General features: G+C 39.5%; 1 protein-coding gene across 1 annotated transcript in view; it reads right to left on the bottom strand.

Annotated features, from left to right (window-relative positions):
* Positions 1-22,517, bottom strand: part of TCERG1L (transcription elongation regulator 1 like) — a 2,969,407-nt gene that overhangs the window by 907,321 nt on the left and 2,039,569 nt on the right. The window contains exon 9 of the mRNA XM_044056336.1: positions 11,312-11,466. Coding sequence (XP_043912271.1) covers positions 11,312-11,466 — 155 coding nt within the window. The remainder of the gene's footprint in view (positions 1-11,311; positions 11,467-22,517) is intronic.

Raw genomic sequence — 22,517 nt, 5'->3', positions numbered from 1 at the left:
TTTGTTTTTTATTCTTTTTGTATTAGCAGGCATTGCTTGTATGTTAACATCCTGCTGGAGAACATTCTCCAATCAGGGTGCAGTCTGTGCATCACCCATTATCTTACAAACATTAAGAAATGTTAAGTGTTATACATGGCTACATGGGTGAAGACAATACAATACAAGTGGTTAAAATGCTTAGTCCTGCTAATCTTTGCAAGCATTTTACTTTAAACTAGAAGAGCATACCTGGACCAAAATCAAGACAGCCAGCAATATTTTTTTAGAGGGGAGGTCAAAAAGGCAAGAGAGAAATGGATTAAACTTTTTTTAGCTGAAGAGCTTGTAGGATTAGGGATTGCTGACTCAAAAAGATTGTTACAGTATATGGCCACTAGGTTTCATTTAGTTCAAAATGTAAAATCAGGTTGGAAAGAAATGATTCTTGGTTACGAGGTAAACAATACCCACAGACATTTTTGGGTCACATTAAGCAGTTGAACTAGAAAGGCAATCTATGTACAAGCATATGTTAAGGATACTATCAGTCAAACCTTTGCTGCAAAAGATTTAAAGCAGTGGAAGGGACAGGTTTTACATATACAATTTGTGATTAAAAAAATAGAAGAAATAGTAATGTGGGCCAAGGCATATGGCAGCATAGGTTCAGGGGTACTGGCTTTTGGCACCAATTAATACACAGCGAGGTAATAATGACAAGTGATCAGGCCATACTTAATCTTTTCTCTGCAAGATAGAAAAAGATGAATATACGTGAGCCTAGCACAAAATATAAAAGAAAATCTTAAGGGAAACAATAACTTTGGAAGAATGTCCATTAATGGTCCAATATATTATAGGAGCAAGGACAGAAAGTACAACTCAAAAAAAAGGTATTAATGCTACAAATTACTGAGAGAGAAAGATACTAGGCTGAGTAATGCAATGAGACAAAGGAAGAATATCTCTGGCTGAATTACTCTAGTGAGGAGTAGAGGAAGATGTATTTGGCAACCAAGTATGCAACACGATCTTTGCATGGAAATGTCTACAAAAACATGGTTATGTGCCTGTAAAATTAGACGTGTACCCACAAGTGAGGGATGTCTGCTGAGGATGTGAGAAAGAGGAGAAGGCCAATGACCACACATTATTTGGGGTTGTGGAGTGCTGCATTGATTTTTGGAAGACCTAAAGAGGGCTGTACAATTTATTACTAATATGGAACCAGAACCTAGAGCGTCTTCTGTGGGAAGTCGTGCGTGAATGGGTGTGCCTTCGTTGAAGGTTGTGCATCAGGGCTGGTAACTCAGCATGTAAAAATCCACTACCAAACATTAGCAGATCGGAGTTCCGCTGTGGCGACCCCTGGCCGGGATAAGCCGAAAGACACAACGACATGGAACCAGAACCTACAATTTGCCTCCTCTCGGTAGGTTGGAGGAGCGTTAGACACCTCTAACCCACCCAAGCTTTGATATTTTTATTACTTGTTGCCAGATAGCATTAAAAAAAAGGTGGAAACCTAAGAGGAGACCAGTATTTTTATATGGAACACACACGCTGAATGAACCTAAAGAAATGGAACTGAGGATAACCAGAAATTATTATCTTGAAATAGCAGAAATGAGAGGCATGGTTTGACTCAAAAGGCACTGTTATAGATCTATAAAACTGAGTCTATCTATTTGATATTATAACCACATAGTAACCTACCCAGTTTTGAGTTGATAGTAGTACTGAATTACAGGATCGGTAACTTACGTTTTGCATATGTGTTAGTCTCATGACTTTTATCTGCTCTACGTCCTGTGTATTTGAAAATTCAGTATAATTGTATAAAGTTATGACTGCTCTGTAAAACTAGTTTTTTATCTTTAATTTCATGTTTTGTATTTGTTTTTATATAAACATTTATCATATGATATGGAAAGAATATAACACTGCTTACATCAGGTTGAGTGATGTTAGTATGTATTAGTAATGACCATTTAAATGAGATTTATGTGACTAATTCGCCCGTAAGGTCATGAAAGTGCACCATGCATGTGGATTGCACAACTGTTTTGTATAATAATCCTGTTGAATAAAGATTTATCATTAAAATTAATTAAATAAATGCATTCCCACCATTTCAAAATATCCATTGTTGCAAGCCAATCACAGGCCTAGCGTCTAGTTGTACAAACAGGTATTTTCACAAGGTGCACTAGAGTTGGCCCCTGCTAGTCTCTCTCTCTCTCTCTCTCATACGTCTTGTATCTCCCTTCAGATGACCCCACTGACTACGTATTTCTATTCTCCAGTAATTGAAAATTACAATCTTGTTTGCTAATATTTGGTTGGGTCTGATTGCACTGATGGGATATTCCAAAAGTGTGTACTACTGTACACTTCAACTCATGTTATACATTTTTCAAATTCATCATACAGATAGGAGGTGCATTTTTAAAGTTGGCATGTTATAATATAAATATATAATATGCAATTAAAGTAAATTTATTATACAATTACCTTTCATAATAAGATAAGCAAACAATATGTTGTAGCCTTAATAAATTATTTAATGTACTTGCTTTTAATCACATTTTTATACATATCTTATTTATTTTAAACCATTCTGCATCTGACCATTACTGAAAGTGTTTGAATACAATTACATATACATTTGTTGTATTACTATCCAGTACAACACGTGATGACTTGCTTCAAAAATAAAAAAAAATGCTGAAAATGTGTAGAAATAGTGTAAATATTTGTTAAAACCATATTCCACTTTATTCTACTATAGAAACAAGACGAAAAAAGTAGAAATTCACCCATAACTTCCATTATTTGCACTTCATGTATACATACATTTGACTTTTTTCCCCTAGGACTCTCATTGGAAAATATCAGTTTCCTCAACAGACATGTCCATATTATCAAAACTAATTTATGATGTATGATTAATGTTGATGTAATACTCGGGCTGATTGATACTGCCAAACATCCAAAGGATGACCAGAAAGTACAGTTGTGTGCACTTATCATAAATGTAGATGTTTGAGTATATTCACTGTTGCAGTCATCACATTTGGGTTATCTGCCTGCAGGTATCCCTCAGTCGGCCTCAATACCAGAGTCTTCGGATTTCTGCATCGGATGCCGTTGCTTCTTCCATGATGTCAGGTCGTCAAGGGTATAAAACATGCAGCCAACGCCATTACCTCAGTTTTTTTTTGCCCCAGATGTCAGGTGCCCCCAAAATAGGATGTAATTACATGGTATGGGACACCCCCAGCAAAAAGAAAATATATATGATATAAAATATGCCAAACAAAAAAGGTAGGTAGAAGTAAAGAGAAGTCAGGGGGCTGGAGGGAGGGTAATCAGGACTGCAATAGTGAATACACTCGAATATCTACATTTATGGTAAGTGTACACAACTGTACTATGTTCTTCGTGTTTTCACTGTTGCAGTCATCACATTTGGGTTGATTCCCATAGCTAAGGAAAGGGTGGAGGTAGTTAAGAAGCATTAGGGCTGGCAATCAGGCCCTGTAAGACTGCTGTGGCAAATCCAGCTCTGGATTTAGAAAAGATAGGCAAGTGGTAAGTGATGCTTGGTGAAAGTGTGTACTGAACTCCAGGTTGCAGCTTCCAGGATGTCCCTGGTAGAGACTCACCTGAGAAATGCTGTAGAGGTTGATGTAGCCCTAGTGGAATGTGTTCTGATCCCCCATGGGGTAGGTTTCCCATATTGTTTGTAGCAGAAATGGATGCAGCGTGCTACCCATTTAGAAATAGTTTGCTTTGAAATGGCCTTGCCCCTCTGCCCCTGCAGCAAAGCTGACTAGCAGCTGGTCAGATTTTCTGAAAGACTTAGTCCTGTCCAGCTAGAACCTGAGCTGCCAGTACACATCCAGGGAGTGCAGGATCCTTTCCCCTTTATTCTGAGGATTAGGGAAAAAAGTTGGCAAACGAATGGATTGGTTTAAAGCCACACTAGATACCACCTTGGGCATAAATGATGGCTTAGTCCTGAGGGAAACCCTGTCAGCATGGAAGATAATGAAGGGTTCCACAGCCATAAGGGCTTGCAATTCAGACACTCTTCTTGCTGAAGTGATGGCTAGAAGTAAAACTGTCTTCCATGAGAGGAATTTTAACTCAGCTGTGGCAGCAGGTTCAAAGGGCGGAAGAGTGAGCTTTTCCAATGCAAAGTTAAGGTCCCAGGCTGGAGTGGGAGCTCTCCTGGGGGGTCTTAAATTTTTGGCTCCTCTCAGGAACTGTTTGACCAGGGGATGAGAGAAAAGGGGTGGCTCAGTATTATAATGGGCTGAGATGACAGAGACATGAATCTTAATTGAAGAGAAAGATAGGCCTTTGTGGAGCATTTCTGTTAAGTAGTCTAGTATGTGGGGTACGTTGGGCACAGTTGTGTCCATTCCCTGAGACTAGCTCAAGGAACAGTATCTTTTCCACTTTTCCAAAAAGAATTTTCTAGTACTAGGCCTCCTTACCTCAAGAATGACATCCAGCACCTGCTTATTGAGAGTTGCTGGTGAAGAATTCAGTGGATGAGCTAGGCTGCTAGGTTCAAGGTCTGTAGCCGAGGGTGCAGAATCTGGCCCACCTGCTGAGACAGCAGGGAAGGAGTCTGAGGCAGGTGCCAAGGTGTCAGCACTGTCAGACTGTGCAAAAGAGGGTACCAGTGGTGGTGTGGCCAGTCTGGTGCAATCAGGATTGTCCTTGGCTTGTCCAGTTTGATCTTTAGTAGAACCTTTGAGAGGAGGGGCAGAGGGGGAAAGGCATAGACTGATAGGTTTTCCCAGGTGAAGGACAGGGTATCCACTTTCCAAACTTGGCTGTGGGGAGTTCTGGTGCAATATTTGCTCAGTTGATAGTTCTGAGGGAAAGCAAAAAGGTCCACCTCTGATGCCCCCCACCTGTTCCTCAAAAGCTTGAATATTTTGGGTTCCAGTTTCCACTCCTGTGGGTCAATGAGATTTCTGCTTAAGTTGTCTGCCAGTGAATTTAGTTTACCTGGCAGGAATTGAGCTTGCAGGTGCACTTGGCTGCTCAAGGCTGTGTTCCACACAGCCATGGCTAATCTGCAGCATGGGTAGAAATGGGTTCCCCCCTGCTTGTTTATGTATTACATAATTGTGGTGTTGTCTGTCTTTACCAATAGTTGTCCTGGAAGAATAAGGCCTCTGAAGGTTGTCACAGCATTCTGTACAGCTAACATTTCTTTTTGATTGATATGCAGGTCCATATGCCCTGAATCCCTAGCCCTGCCATGTGAGCCCCCTATGCATAGTCTGATGCATCTGTTGGGTTATGGGCGGCAGGGGGTAGAGTGAAAGGGAGTCCCTTGTTGAGGTTGCTGGCCTCTGCCCACCAAAGGAATTCTGTCCTTAGGCAAGGAATGATAGGAATCATTGTTTCCAGGTCCTGAGAATGTTGACACCAGAGACTTTTTTAGGTACCATTGAAGTTTCATTATATGCAGTCTTGCATATGGTATTAGTAGAATGCAAGAGGCCATGAACCCCAGGGCTTGCAGTATTTTTCTTACAGATAGCCGGGTTTTGAGGATCAGTAGATTGAAGTAGTTTGTCAAATAAATTTGTTTCTCTAGAGTGAGGAATGCTATCTGGGAAGTTGTGTTCAAACTTGTTCCAAGGAATTCAATCTGTTGGCTGGGAACCAGCTGTGATTTCTTTTCGTTGATGGTGTACCCCAGTGAAGTTATAAGTATCTTTACAAATGCCAGGTGCTGTAATAGCAAGTTCTGGCTGTCCGTCTGAATCAGGAAATCGTTTAAGTATGGGTAAATGTGAATTCTTCTCTGCCTGCAATATGCAATGGCTGGAGCAAGGCACTTTGTGAATGCCCTGGGTGCAGTAGATAAGCCAAAGGGAAGTGCAGAGAAGTGATAGAGCCTGCTCTGAAGAGTAGGTATTTCCAGCAAGATTCCCTTATGGGGATGTGCAGATAAGCTTACATTGCAAAGTATGTTTATCAACCTGGTTAGCAAAATGCATTAACTCTTGTAAATCTTTGTGTTCTGCACAGTCAGGAATCAACATAATTTTCTGTGTAATTAGCTCCATAATATGCTGCTGATACTTTAACATATGAAACTTACAATTTAAAGCCCTAATGGCAAGAGTAGCAGAGGTGTATACCTTCCTATCCCATCTGTCTAGAGCCCCAGAATCCCTGTCTGAAGGGGTAGGATTTTTGGCAGTTGTAGCCTTAATGCCTTTAGGACCCTGGGAAATTGTCTCTGGGTCTGCAGTAGGATTCTTAAAAAGGAATTTGCGGGAGTCAGGCACTCTATAGTACCTGACAGGTTTCCTGGGAGCTGGAGGCAAAGAATCAGGGGTAAGGCTGGATTTCCAAGAAGACATCATCTGCAATTTCCAGAACAGGAGGGATAGCTAGAGGCCTGTGCTGAGGCAAGTTTAAAAATTCCCTGAGTCTCGTTTTGGACTGAGGGTAGTCCTGGCTCTCCCAGCGGAAATGCTCTCTAAGGGTATGCAGGGTTTCACGAAAAGAAAACTCTTCTGGAGGGGGAAGCAGAGAGAATGGAATTCTCCACATCAGAAACCTCATAGGTAGATAAGGGTATGTCCTGGTAGTCAGAAGGATCAGAGTTATCAGATTCCTGATCAGAAGAATAAGAAGGAAAATCAGTTCTTGGTCTCTCTGAGGGGGAAGGCTGACTTCCCCTAATTAAGGTAATGAGGTCTTAGCCATTCTATTATTTGTTTTTGTGGCATGTGGGCCTGAGAATGCACTTTGGTCATCGATTTCCTAGGTGTAGTGTGAACTTTAGGCCTGAGGAATTAGGTATTTTTGGTTTGAAACGAAGTTGGTAGGCCTGAATACACCCTCAGAAGCCGGTGCCCGCACAGCGGATCCGTACCCATCCGAGGTAGAGACATCCACAGGTTCCATAGTCGAAGAAGCATCTTGTGGCATACCGGACTCTGAATGAGTCTCAGTAGAGGCCTGCAAATCTGTAGAAGCGTGTATCAGGGGCTGCAAAAGCACCTCACTGAGTACTGGCAGACTGGGGACTAGCTTAACGGTAGCATTGTCGGCAGTTTTGTACCTATGCGGCCTGTCTCTGCCTTTATCCCAACGCTTTTTTGGTCGATCAGTATTCTGGCTTATCGAAGCCATTTCAGAATACAGAGATCAAGAGCGAAAGAATTTAGCTACAAAATTTGCCCGACGCCGAATATGGCACAAAACTGACAGCAAGGGACGTCGTGATCTGGGCCTAAACAGGTGACGCAGTAAGAATGAAAATCTGTATGAGGTATTTGCTTTCCACAGGCAAGACGATTATTAATTTTTTCTGACATCGGTTAGAGCAAGAAAAAAGGATCCCCAACTTCAGGTCTGAAACTCGAAAAACTAAAATTTCAGGAGGTGGCCGACCTGCACTTGCAAACTGTTTCGGGCACCGCACGGCAAGAAAGACTGAGGTAATGATGTCGGCTGCATGTTTTATACCCCTGACAACCTGACATCATGGAAGAAGTGACAGCATCTGACGCAGAGATACCAAGACTCTGGTATTCAGGCCGACTGAAGGCTACCTGCAGGCAGATAATCCAAATGTCATGACTGCAACAGTGAAACACGAAGAACATCCGCAAATTATTCAGGTCCAGCTTTTGTAAGGTAATGCCATGAAACTATTATAAGGTTGTAGAAGGTTTTGCTTGGAATTTATTCAGCTAGTGGTCTGGCTTACTGTGCCTAGACAGCATCACGTTTTATAAGATGTGTACCAAAAAGTTAAATGTGTTCACATCTTTTATGAAATATCTGTTGCAGAATTTATGACGATGGCTGGGAAAGGAGACCATGAACAGTTTTAATATTGTCAGACAGATCGAAGCAACAGGGGAGTAAGCATGGATGGCTAAGATGAGATGCACATTCATCATGACATGTAGTCTGCAAGTATCTGAGTATCACAAGAGAATCAAGTGCAGACCTTTAATTGGTTACTTAAGGACAGCAAAATATGGCATGCATTTCTGGTATTGAAAGTACAAAAGCAGAATTGCAGGCAATCATGAAATAATGGGAAAAGGAAAACTATAATTACTAGTGGAAGGATGATAAAGTAAGGAATTGGCATTGTCTAAACACACTAACACAAAAGTCAAAGACAGAAAATGATATGGCAGTGCTGATCATGGTTATATGCAAGGAAATTGTTTGAAAAGATGAGATAAGTCTAAATAAGGAAAGCAAAGATAAGTCCGTAAACTGGCAAAAAATATAGATCGACCACATACAGTGGCATGATTCTTTGTGGATTTATCGGCCAAAGCTATACCACTTAGAGCAATGTGTATTATAGGCTATTTGGCATGCAACAACAGCTAAGAAGTTTTCTTCGTACATTGATTTCTATTGAATAGTTATGCTGTTGTAATATAGTGTATGGCCACTGTTATATAAATAGTTCTTCCTCCATGGCGGCATGGTATAGGCAGACATTCTTACATGATTTAGTTTTATTTTTAAGACTTCTTTACCCAGTATGTTGTGTGTTGGAAAACAAAGATTCTGATTTACCACTTCTTCCCTTTGTTGTCCTTACTTAGTTGATTTAGGTCTGCAGGATGCCTTTAAAACAAATGTCACTGGAATTTTCAGTGCATTTTTTTTCTTTTCAAGCTATAAGCTCCTGGACATTTTTATGTTGTGTCCTATATAGTGACCATCAAGTAAGTGGCTTGCTCGGAGAAAAAAATGCATACCTATGATAATAGCTAATGATGATCAGGAGAGAAAATTAGTGAAAAAACAATGGAAAGAAGCCACTGTTAACTTGACAGAAAATATTATCTAAATAACTTTTGCAGCCACAAGAACAATTGTAAGGTATTTAAAAAGCATCTGTCTTAAGAAACTTGTAATGAAAGAAACACAAAAAATTCATTTTTTGGAAAACAAATTACACTATTTGTAGAGGAAATGTGTCTCAGTATGATAGCTTTATGAATCATCAAAGAATATGATGCAGGCCATCTCATGGAAATAGGCACTAGTGATGGCACACAGCCATTGGTCAAAAACTACCTCTCTTACTGCCACTTCTCAGTGAATTTCAGTTCATCAAACTCTGCATCAGTCTGTCTACAGAAAGGTGTCCCCAAAGGATCTATTCTGGCACCTCTTTATTTTCTATCTACATTAACAAACGTCCTTTGAACTTATCCTGTCTTCCTTCTTGCTTTATGCTGATGACATTTGGCCATATTCTGCTCCAACCACTCCGTTTCTTCTCATGAACTCTAACTTTAGGTTGATTTCCATGCCCTTATTCTTTAGGTCAGTGAAAACAATTACTAATATGTGCCTCTAAAACAAGAATAATGCTTATTGGCATTAGGCAAAAGCTTGTTTCTAATTCCAGGCATCTAAAAATCCTCAGTCATCTTAATAACACTACTGAAAATGCCATTTCAAGTTGTATACCTAGAGATATGGTTGCACCACTTCCCAAATTTCCAAATCTACTTTGACCACATGCACACAAAGCAACTTTCTCCTCTTCTAGACTAACAGGATCTCCCCTTTTCTATCTAGACCTTGTAGAAATTCCATGTGGAAAGGTTTCTTACTGGCTCAGTTAGAATAGTGTCTTCCTCAAATTGATGCGGCCTCTAAAAGAAATGTATCCAGCATTCATTCGATCTCAAATGCCATTTGTAGATTTATTCTCTCCTCATGGAATGCACACTACTGAAAAAGCTAACTGGTTACATGTGAAACAATATACTAACTTTCTATTTACCTCTCAGGTATTTAAACTTTTCAAGAATGGTACATTCCCACCATTAACCTCTATAGTATTCAAAGATGCACCAAAATGCACTCAGAAATCTAAACTAATCAAGTCCCCCTACTTTCAACTTTCCAAACTAAGCTTCACTGTAGAGACCATGCTTTCTCACCCTTTGATCCCAAACTGTGGAAATATCTCCCTTCTTTGTTTTAAAGATCATTCCTATTACTCCTTCTGCTCAGAGGAAAAAGCACATTTCAAGACTCTAGGAAAATACAGTTCACCTTTCTGGTCATATAACTTAACCTCGTCATACCCTTCTTTCTTGTATACATTGCTCTTAACTTTTTATTGTGATTGATTCAGCATGCAAACTCTGATGTCCACTCTCTTTATAAAGAGTATATACATTGTGCGTTGTCATTTACACTCTATATAATCACACATATCTATTGTTTTACCTGGGCTGAAACTTTATTGGATCTAATAGGATTAGTACTCTACTCTGGTTATTACATTCCAGAATAAAATATAAATAAATGTTACTATCTTGGGAGTTGGCATAGTGCATAACGTGCTTAACTCTCAGATTCTGGGTTCAGGGTATGATTCTCATAAATTTATGATATCAAATTGTGATTCCGTATCTCTGTCGGAGTTGTGCATTGTTTGGGTTTTCAAAGTGCTACTACTAAATTTTGCCTATTACAATGGCAAGTCAGTCCTGATTTAGGATATTGGAATGTAGATTCATACACACACAAAATACATGTAGATGTGTGTGTGTGTGTGTGTGTGTGTGTGTGTTTGCATGCATGAACTTGAAGGCATACAGCCATGTTGTTTTTCACACACCTTAATGGTAGGCTTAATGGAAATTACTGAAAAAAGAAATGACTAAACTTCAAAGAGCTGTAGCTTGAATGGAAAACATTTATCAATCAGCAAAAAGGTAAATGCTGGGTGGCCATTTTGCATATTCCAAAGTGTGCTTGGCAATCCTTGCATCCTACCCACAAAAACAGAACCCAAGAAAACCTGCATATCACAAATTTGTCACTTTGCCATACGGTTCATCAAGTTATATTAAATCTTAATGGTGAGACAGATGACATTTGGCAAGCTCCTAAGTTCCAAAACCAGTTATGCTTTGAGCAAAGCACTTTTCTGTATTTGCAAGCAACCACATGATTGTGACTCGGTGCAGTGTCTTGTTCCAAATACAAGCCGCTGTGGAATCCATAGGAGGGAACAACACTTCAGCATAAACAAACTATGAGGTATATTTTGGAAAGACAATTAAAATCACTTATTAGATATTTACAGTGTTAGCGCATTTATAATGATAGCATAGTCACAGTTGCAATCAGGCTGTAATACACACATGCATCAGATACCTGTATATGTGTGAGTACATGTAGCTGTTTCAGGTGCATTTTATTAAAACATCATTCTGAATGACTAAAGTAAACATTTCTGTATGACAAAATAAATTACAATAATCACAGTATTAGTTACTTGATGATGTCTCCATTTTCCGTTTATGAGGTGGATCTTCAATTATTTTATTAATATCCCCACGTCCTTTCAGATCTACTGGTTTCTCCCAAACTGACAGCTGCATTGTTGGATTGAAGAAGAAAACTCTATCATCTCCTGTCCAGACAACACACCTAAAACAGATGGAGCAACATTTGTGTTATTTAATAAGCCACATGTGGATAGGCTAAACGTGTAAACATGCATATCAGCAAGTTTAGTGGTTTCTTGTAGTAAAACTATGTCTATCATGCCATATATATTCATTAAAGAAGTGATGTATACATCACTATCCTGTTTGATTAAATAACATAGACTGATAAATCTCGTAGCCCCAGATAAACTTTTTGGAAATAGTGGGGGAAAAGAATAAACTCTACAGAAATATGTGCCATTTTAAACTGCTTTTCTTGTAATTTAACACTTTAGTACTTTCAGACATATGTAACATTTTTTTTCATTTTGTCATTTAAGACTATAAGATAGAATTACACTTTCACTTACCTGTTATCAATATCCTAAATCTTGCCTCCAAAAGCAGAAATTTCAGTTTTGTAAGTCTATTTTTTCTCTTAACTATATATACATTCTTTGTATACAAGTGTGCGTGTGTATGTATGCAGTCATTAAAGTTCACTTCATGTTTGATAGACTGAACTTGCTATTTGTAGTATTGCTTCAACTAAAAATTGTGAAATTTTCATAGATGTATGGACATTGTTAAATATCTCTTAAAACCTGTCATACACTTTAAGTTGCTAAATAGATATGTTATGAGAATAAACAGTAAATATAGGTATTGAGATTAGTACAACATTAGACAAATAAAGTTTGCAAATAAATGGATGACATAAACATAGCTTTGCAAATCCTTACTTTTATGTAAAAAAATGGGACTCAAAAAATGCAGCATCAGTTTAGGCAAAATTGCTTGAGAAAGGAGGATGAGATTCAAACACACATGTTGTGTCTTTCAGCTTTTCCCGGTTAGGGTTCGCCACAGCGGAACTCCGGTCCGCTAATGATTGGCAGTAGATTTTTTACATGCCGAGTTGCCAGCTCTGACACACAACTTTCAATGAAGGTACACCCATTCACTCATGTCTCCAGGCAGAAGACGCTCTAGCTGAGAATCGAACCGGTCAGCGTCTTACTGTGAGGTGACAATGCTACCACAGCACCACCACCACAGTGTTCAGACACACATGTTGTCTGACCAAATTAAGCCACAAAATACCATGGGAAGCATACTGTACAAATCATATAAACCACAAAAATGAACAGCATTATTAAAATGCAGTTTTTGGCGAATGCATACAAAGGTAATTTAGCAGCGTTATTCATTCATACACACAGACATTTTGCACAATAAAGTGAGATCTCTGAAGCTGCTGACTAGAAAAATCCATGAGTTTTTTGAGAGAGCAAAAAAAAGTTCAGCATAGCCACAGCATTAGTAGCTATGTATAGTCAGGAGACAGTTCTTGCAGCTGATTGCCATGGAGGGTACATTTCATCAGCCACAGTACCACAAAGTCATCTATTTAAACTTAATGTTATATGTTCTCCGTGATACAGAAATAGTGAACATTTACTATGCAGACAGAGGCACCATGCAGGAGCTGGTGGACATCACTGTCATGGGATGCACAGAGTATGTGTTCCTGTTGACAACATGGTATGTGTGGCTTTGAGAATATTGGCTACAGGGTCTGCCTAGTGACCAGTAAGGGGCGTGGCTAGTGTTAGCTTGGCATCTACTCAGTGATACATAACCAGCTTTTTGATGCCATTCTACTCCATATGAAGAAACTTACATGCACTATGGAGAAGATTTTATGAAACAGCCCATTGCCCTTGAGGTTCAAGGAGCCATTTACTACACCTCCCTATATTAACAGCCTCACCTAGGAAATAGAGGCATCATTATATCAACACTGAGGGATTAAACTCCATCACTTACCAGGTGATCTGCAATGCACAGGACATAACATACAGTGTCTCATCAGGCCATAGAGGTAGTGCCCATTCACACATCTGGAACACATGCAACTTATATCAGTGATTTATGCAAAGTGATTTTTCCACAGGACCATCTTATTGGTGATGTTGGATATGGTTTGGAGCCATGGATATTGACACCAATAGGAAGTCCACAGACTCTGGTAAAGAATCTATACAGAATCACCCTTTCACAGATCCACATCATTGTCAAACATGTATTTGGATTGCCGAAGATTTGTTTACACTGCTTAGATGGCTCTAGAGGTATCCTGCACTACTACCCAAAAACATACAGTAAAATGTTTGCAATTTATGGCATATTAGACAGCACAATATATCATTGTGCAAACATGTAAGGCAGGGCCGACTTACTTGAAATGACCATGTTTTCCAGTTACTGCAGGAAAACTTGCCTATTCAGCAGCCTGTGCAGAAAAGTAGCTACAGTGAGTGACCTTTTACAGTGGGGGGTGGGGTACAGTATTCCATGGCACTAACTAAGAAGCAGTGTCCGGTTAATGACTATTGGCCAGAATAAATATAAAATACAACTGCAACAATGATATGTACAGTACTAGAACCAGACTATGCTGTACCATGCATGCACATGTCACACCATGCATCAGACACACCTGAGACAGATAACAGAATATTGAGGGCAGAACACCATTAGCATAGGTGATGGGGGCCATACCAAAAGTTGTAAGCAATGAGCAGTCTGGGCAAGGGGGCTGTGTTCTAATATTGTAGTTGAGTGCATGCTTCTTGGGAGGGTCAATGTGAGAATTCTAGAAGACTGGTCCAGAAGGAAGAGGAAGGTCCCTCCAGTGCTGTGTAACTGGACAGAAGTGGGTGGTACTGATGGGCATGGGTAGATGTCCATGAACAAACCACTAGCTGAAGACTGAGCACTGTGCAGATGTCTAAACAGGTCTAGGGCACCTGCAGTAAATATTTGCTCTTAAAGTGCATGTTCCACCCCATGGAGGCCCAATCATAATCCAAAGCATACACAGAGGATGGAGTCCTCTTAGAGTGTTGACAGTGTAATATGCTACAATGTGGCCTAGGCACAACCACTGAATCTGGATCTCCATTCATAACATCCTGCAGTACCCTCAAAACTGGATAATGTGGGCCTCTCCAACAGAAATGGATAGGGATATATTATGAGAATGGTACTGGCCATGACGTGTGACCACAGAGTGACATCCACAGCATACAATCTCCCTGAACCAGCTTTATGTTATGCTACATAAATAGTCCAGGCCCTTCATAAGATCTCCATGCAGTGCATGTAATACCCCTACCAACTCTGTTTATAGCAGTATTAGTTGTCACATGATAATGATCAACTATCCATTGATGAACAGTAGGCTACCAAAGCCACTTTAGTTTGTTTTTGGCACTATGGACTGATTCAGAAGCCATGTAGGCTTTTTGATGGAGGAGATGCTCAGTTTAATTTTACAGACTGACTCAAAAGCTGATTCAGTTTATTCAGAATATAACATACTCAGGTCCACAATCAGAATATAACCAAGTGTTGTCCATAGAGACACTCGTATCAGGAGGTGATTGGTAACCATGGTGTTACTGCTTGCCAACATGACCCCCCCCCCTCTAAAAATATATGCACACACTTAGCTACAGTACATCATAGATGATGATTCAAAGGTGCATGGACACATCACCCACAGCAGGCACACCATGGAGGTATATGACCCCATTGCTGTCACAGACCTAGATGCATGTTATAATTATGTCTAATGGGGGAAAAATCCGCTACACTGTAAATGTTCCCCTGTATGTAGACAAACAGGGACAACACAAAAGCCTCAGGCTTCAGTAGATGATATTTAGAGATAATTAAAGACTCATACAGTTGGCATAATAGTTGAGGTTTTCATCTCCCATGCACAACTTACAAGGTTCAATCCTGACCTCTGGCTAATGCCTCTTTAGAGTTTGCATGTTCTCCCTGCATCTCTGTGGGTTTCTCCACCATCTCAAAATCACCAATGAATGGCACTATGGGTAGCAACACAGGCTCTACATGAAGTCTTATAGGGGAAGTGTTGCATAGATCAACCACTTTGGGCATCTACTGTGGTATGCACTATTCCCAAGATAGAAGAACGCTGATCACAGACTGCTCACCATGGAAGGGCTAGCCACTCACTGGTGTAAAATATGGCTGTAGATGATCTGATAATGTTGACTAATGTTGCCAAATAGCCACAGATAATTACCAATGATAAGTGGGTTGAAGACTCTGCCTACTCCACCTTATGGCAGGAACCCATGCTAGTGGTAGGAGGGGTGTAGGAGCCACTGTTGGCCAGTGTGTACCCACCATAAAGCCCGGGTCAGCTACTGGTTGGCTGGCGTCCAGTTGCCTAGCCTGGGTTACCTGGGATAGCTCTGTTGAGAAAAAGCTGGATGTAAAAAACAACCTGCCAAACATGAACTAACAATTGCTACACTTAATGTAGGTACACTGACAGGCTGGGGCTTGGAAATGAATGAAATCATGGTACGGAGGAGGCTGGACATCCTATGCATCCAAGAGACAAGATGGAAGGGCAGTGCAGAAAAGCCACTTGGCTTGGAATCCAGAGTCTACTACTGAGGAGGAGGACAGGCGAGAAATGATGTTGGAATTGTGGTGAGAGATGGGCTTCAGAAAGGATTGAAGGATGTGATCAGACTTCTGACAGACTCATGGCAATTGGACTGCAGTGTAATGATAGGGTGGTATTCATAATCTCAGTCTATGTCCCACTGCAGGATTGTGATAGGAAAAGAATGCATTCATACAGCAGTTGCTGGACCTACTAGATAAAGCAGGATTACATAAATTTGTGTTGATAATGAGTGACTTCATTGCACATATCGGGAAAGAACAGGATATGAGGACCACCAGGGTTCACATGGGTGGGGCAAGAAGAATAAATGAAAAGCCATTCTAGACTTCTGTTTGGCAAATAGCTTGATAGTAGCCAACACATGGTTCAGAAAGAACAACGGTCATAAAATCACAAACAGGAGATGCCAACATGCAACTCAGGTTGACGACTTCTTAGTAACTAAAGGGCTTTGGGGTAGAATCAGTGATTTGTAAAGTAATTCCCAGTGAAACAGTCCACAGCATAAACCACTGGTTGCCACAGTCAGCTGCAAGCTGTGATCAGAGAAGGCTCTAAGATCAAAAGAGACAAGGCTGACGACCTGGAAGTTGACTGGAGAAAAAGTACAACAGTTCAGAGAATTACTCAGGCCACTAGCATGCCAAGAAGAGGAGGACATAGGTGGAGCTGAAGAATGGCAGTGCCTCAGAACAGCACATTTGAGGATTACAGAACAGATATATGGCTGAGACAGGTATAGAAATAAGGCACATGAGGAAAGCTGGTGGTAGAAAGTAGAAGTCCAGGAAGTCATCAAAAGAAAGGAGTGCAGGAAAAAGGAGGAGAGAAAAAAGGCAGACCAGGCTAGGCAGGAATACTAGTTGGCTAACAAAGAAGCTAAGAAAGGAGTTGCAATATTAAAGAATAGGGCATTGGAGGCACTCTAGCAACTTCTGGAACGTGACTTGGTAGGTGGCGCAAAGAAGCTATACCAGGTTGCAAGGCAAAGACAGAAGATCGTCAGACACCCTTCATAAGAGATGTCAGCAACAACCTGCTCACCAGTCCACAGGAAACCAAAGGTAAATGGAAGGAGTACGTCCAGCAGCTTCTGAATGAAGAAAACCCTCAAAAGCTGTGCTACTCCAGACATAGTCTGCCATGAGAGGAAAAGAGGAGGTTACCCTAGAAGAAGGAAGAATAACATTAAGGAAAATGAAGTCAGGGGAAGCAGCAGGCTCAGATGAGGTCACAGCAGATATGATAAATGTGCTGGGTAAGAGAGGGGAAAAAATGGCTCCTCAGGATACATGTGGCAGTTTGGAGAGAGAGGTGTATCTCAGATGACTGGAGAATAAGCATACTCATGCCAGTGGATACAAGATCAAAGGGGACATCCACAACTGTGGGTAGTACATAGATATCAAACACCTGTCACATTGCATGAGAGTTCTGGAGAAGGGTGATTGATAGATGGATACGCAAAGTAATAGGAAGTAAGATTGGAGTTGAGCATTTTGGATTCAGGGTGGATGCAACACAGCTGGCCCAGTGTTTGCAGTGAGACAGATCATTGAGAAGAAGCTCGATATGAGAAGAGAGTCCAGTTTACACGATCGGATGTCTAGTATCTTTTAATACCAAAAAAAATAATAGATTTGAAGGAGAATGGGCTTGTACATTGGCATCAGTTCTTGTCAGGAAACAAAATACATTCTGCAGATTATTTAATTGCAAAATATAGCATAGAAAATAATAGTGGGTTGGACTTGCAAACATGTAAAGAATTTATACAAGATAAAATCAAAGTAACATTCAATACACAAAATACTCATATTCCCAAAATTCTAAACCTTCTGTCTAATATCAATAACAAATCACCTAACAACAATTCTTCATTGTCAGTAATTTACAAAATTCTAAGAACTGAATTTGCTTTATCTGACAGCTCATTCTGGTCATAACTAAAATTAATGAAGAATTTTCAGATAAAAAAAAAAAACCTACCATTGAAATCAGGAGCAAAAACATCTTCCCCATAATGGAAAAAATGTACATAGAAATTTATGCATAGAAAATTTCTCACACCTCAGAATGTAGCAGCTATATATAAATTTGATAACACAAAATGTTGGAGATGTGAGATAGACCTTAATGCTGAATGGCAACATATGATTGGTTGTAAAATACTTCTTCCATTTTGGACTGACTTCAGAAACTTTTGTAAAGTATTGTGGTCGGATAAGTGTAACATCTCAAATTTTCTTATATTATTTAATGCACCCACTACCTGAAATGATTCCAGTATTACAGATACCTCTTCTTTGGAGTATTTTAGCAATAATTACAAAAACCATTACAAAAAACTGGAAAATGATTACTACAATCTCAGTCAATACTGGATTTATCTGTTTAGCAAAATCAGTATGTAATAATAAAATACTATAAGAATGAGAACTAAAAATGTGACACAAATTATTAGCTTGGGAAAAATTATGAAGCTTACTATATTAGAAATGTTTTGAATGTTGTTATGAAATTTGTAAAAAGTACGTACATAGCTCCATGCGATTGTTAATTAGTTATTGTATAACAGTATAAATGATTATTGTTTGTTTTAAAATCAAGTAAAAAAAAAAGTTAAAAACAGAGTCCAACTGGGCATTCCTAGACTTGGAGAAAGCATACAATAAGGTTCCAAGAAAGCTAATTTGAACAGAAGTATGATGCCCTGAAGAATGTTTAAAGGATGTTTTCTTGTGATTAACGATTTGAAATGATGCAATAAAGAATAATGTTATGATTCACTAAGTTATGTTTATGCATTCGATAAAAAGTCGTCAAAGGTTGGATTGAAGTGTTGCCTCTCTATTGAAGTGGAGTGTGACAAATCAGTGTTAACTGTTAGACAAACTATTATCATTTATAGCAGCAGACATGCCATAAATTAATGACAACTGTTACATTATCCTTTCTATTTCATAAACTACCTTCTTTGTTTGGCAATGTTGCCGTCCACTTAACATAATGCAAACAGATTTGGCACAGTTGTGCCAGTTTGTGTACCTGCTGTAAAACGTGATATCCAGAATTGGCAGGAACACACTTTAACTGTTGTTAGAGTACCTGTGCAGACATGGCAGGAGCTGGTAAGGATGGTGCCCAGTTCAGGGCTCAAAGATGGGGTATAGAGGAATCAAAAATATTCATTGCATTCCTCATAAAGTGCTACAGTTATAGGATGCTGCAGGGGGACTATACCAGGTCTCCATATAAGACTGAAAATGTCTAGTCAAGGCCGTCTCCAGTGCACATGGCATACCACACACTTGTTGCTAATGCAGGCATCATTATAACAACCTAAAATTGTGGGAGCAGGTACAACTCATGCAGTGGCTGGACGAGTTTATGACTAATAAGATCCCAAAGCTGTGTAAGTATGCATACAAAGCAACTTTAACTGATACAGAAAGCTGTAGATCACCAAGACTGGTATACATAATGTTTTCATGTATCTCTCTTTTCTCCTTTACTTTCTAGCTTTTCAGGAAATTTCAGCAAATGAGGGGGCACATGCTGAAAGATTAGAAAGACTCAGAGAGGCAGCAAGGAGTATGTATGCAGCACAAGTGAACATGATTGTATTAAAATTATTGCTTTTCCATATATTACTAGCAACTTAAGTATGCAAATCTTAACTAACTGTAAAAGGCTGCAGATTTATTTTTTATACTCAATACAGTCCAAAGTGCTGACAACCATTCATAAACACTTTGTTTGTGCGAAGGAAGGCAAACCAATAGAAATATTACTAGTTTCTCATTTAAGCAGAGAACCATGTTTGCTTGTTGCTTAACTCTGCACAAACATGGCAGGCAATAGCAACAATTCTTCATGTCCTAACAGTTATGACACATTTCAGTACTAACTACAGTATGAACAGTGTAGTATCTGTCTGATCTTTCTCTCATAGCATATATTCATAACTACTTCTCGAGTTCAAGTTGTATTCATTAAATGTAACTATCACATGCACAAACACTTTGCCATCATTCATGCAAATTAGTTTTTCTGTGATACACTATGTAAAGAGGTGTTTGGCATGTATTACTATGCTTATCGCCCAGTTATTCTTAATCCCATCAAAACGCATTTATAAACTCAACGAAGGGAAGGGACTTGTTATTCATGACAGTATAAAAGTCAGACTTTTGCCTTGGTTCTTGCATTAAGTACCGTGTTCTCTAGCTTGTGTAACTGGCTAGGTAGAGGTTCTAATCTTACTTCAGTAAACTTGTGTGTGTGTAATTACTTGTGTGCATAGTCAGAAGAGCAAGAGTCTGTGTCCTACTGTCATCATAAAGGTCTCATGGAGAACTAAGTTTTACCGTCATACAGGATTACACAGCAATTTCATATACCCCCTCAGAACTTCTTCCCAATGTACACTAATGATGTCATCTGCTATGAAGTGTTCTGTGACAGTATAAAAGTCAGACTCATGCAATGGTACTTGAGTTAAGTACTATGTCCTGTAGCTAGTATAGATAAGTAAGGAGGTAGGGGTTCTAATCTCTCTGCAGTCCACTTGTGTATCTGTGTGGGTGTGTCTGGTTAGCTGTCTTTCTGGAGACCATTTTAGAACAGCATGTGAGACACTCATACTAACATCATCTTCTCACCAGAAACTGATGCTGTTATCTGCTATAAAGTGCTGTCTTGACACTATGATTGTCAGACTTGTGCAGTGGCATAAGTGTTAAGTACTGTGTTCTGTAACTGGCATACGTAGCTAGGTAGGGATTCTAATCTCAGTGAAGTAAAGTCATGTATGTTCATTCTATCAGTCTGGAGACAATTTTAAAACAACATGCAAGACTACACTTATGTCACATACTCATGTCCTCCTCCTCTTATTAGCATACACGTATGATGTTATCACCTCTAAAGTTCACTCTGACAGCATTACAATTAGATATCCGTGTTGGCAAGAACATTAACTACAGTGTTCTCTTGCTTGTGTAGCTAATTAGTTTGTGGTTCTAATCTCACATCATACAACTTGTGTGTGTGTGTTCATTCATATATGAGTGGATAGACAATTTTGCACCAAGATGTAAATCCACAACTATGTAACTCACTCATCCCAACATCATCATCTTGGCTTACAGTGATGCTATGATCCTGTATAAAGTGCCCTGTGACAATGTAAATTCAGACATCTGTGGTGGTGCTACTGCTGCATTGTATGAAATCCAATTTGTATACTTACACAGGCCTAATGTTCATATCTGACCTCATTCATCTGCTGTGTGTGTGGTTGCTGGTATATTAATGCCAGTGTATGATCTTTTGAATCAGTCTTCATTTGAATCCCACTCAGGAGAATCTTTAACATGGCTCTATGAATCCAAGATCCCCTAATTCATCTTTAACAACATAACATACTTTCTGCAGAACCAGGGATGAAGTCATCATCTCAAAGATGGGTACATACATCATGAATCACAGCCCTTCCATGAACCTTCTGCAAGCCATCTGCTAATTCTGTCACTGGGTGGTACACATGTCCCACAAAGACAGAAGCAGTAAGTAACGCAATCAAACACATACACATGCATGTGCCCCTCTAGCTTACATCCTATAGATATACTGCTTTTTTTTAAATGCTATAGTGTGTGTATCTTTCGGCTTTTCCCAGTTAGGGATCGCCACAGCGGAACTCCAGTCCGCTAATGATTGGCACTTGATTTTTATGTACTGGCTTGCCAGGCCTGACGCACAACCTTCAACCAAGGTATACCCATTCACGCATGTCTTTTTAAATGCTATAGTAATGGCTGGAATTTAATGTGATGATGGCAGTTATCCTATTAACATCTTATGACCCTACGAAGATTGCACATGTCATTGTTGCTGTCATCCACATATGCTGTGTTGAGGTGTGGATATAAGGTAGTCCTAATACAGTGTATTCCAATCTGTGATTTGAGGTAATGTATTGATGGCCAATGCTGCCAATTAATTAGACATGGGATGACACTATTTATATTGTTCTCTTTGTAAGACCTGTCTTTTTGTAGTGGAGTATATTAGCATTCTACACATTTCTCATTCAACGAGCACAGTGACACTTGCAGTATGGCAGATGTGTGCATGTGTATACTTACTATCATGAAATGCTATGTGACATACAGCAGTATTACATCATACTGATTCCTTGGGCATATAAGCCTTATTTTCATCCATATATTGCATGGCTGTTATATACAAAGATATATAACCAGTATAGATTGACTTGCAACCTTGTAGAATTCATTGTATGCACAATTGTGTTGCTATTCACAAGGATTATTCTGGTTTTACCTGGCAGCATTGTGTCACTGTCTGTATTTATGCCATTAACTGTTCTGTATGCACCACATTCACCTCATTTGTAATGTGCCCATATACGATATCAGACCCCTCACACAAATACCTTTCAATGATAAACATATAGGTGTATGATGTGCAAGTGATGTAATGACATGTAATAGGTAGTGTTGTACGAC

Source organism: Protopterus annectens, chromosome 14.part0 (genome assembly GCF_019279795.1).
Source record: "Protopterus annectens isolate FY-2018-M chromosome 14.part0, PAN1.0, whole genome shotgun sequence".
Lineage (NCBI taxonomy): Eukaryota > Metazoa > Chordata > Ceratodontiformes > Protopteridae > Protopterus > Protopterus annectens.
This window is presented reverse-complemented; position numbering and strand designations above follow the sequence as displayed.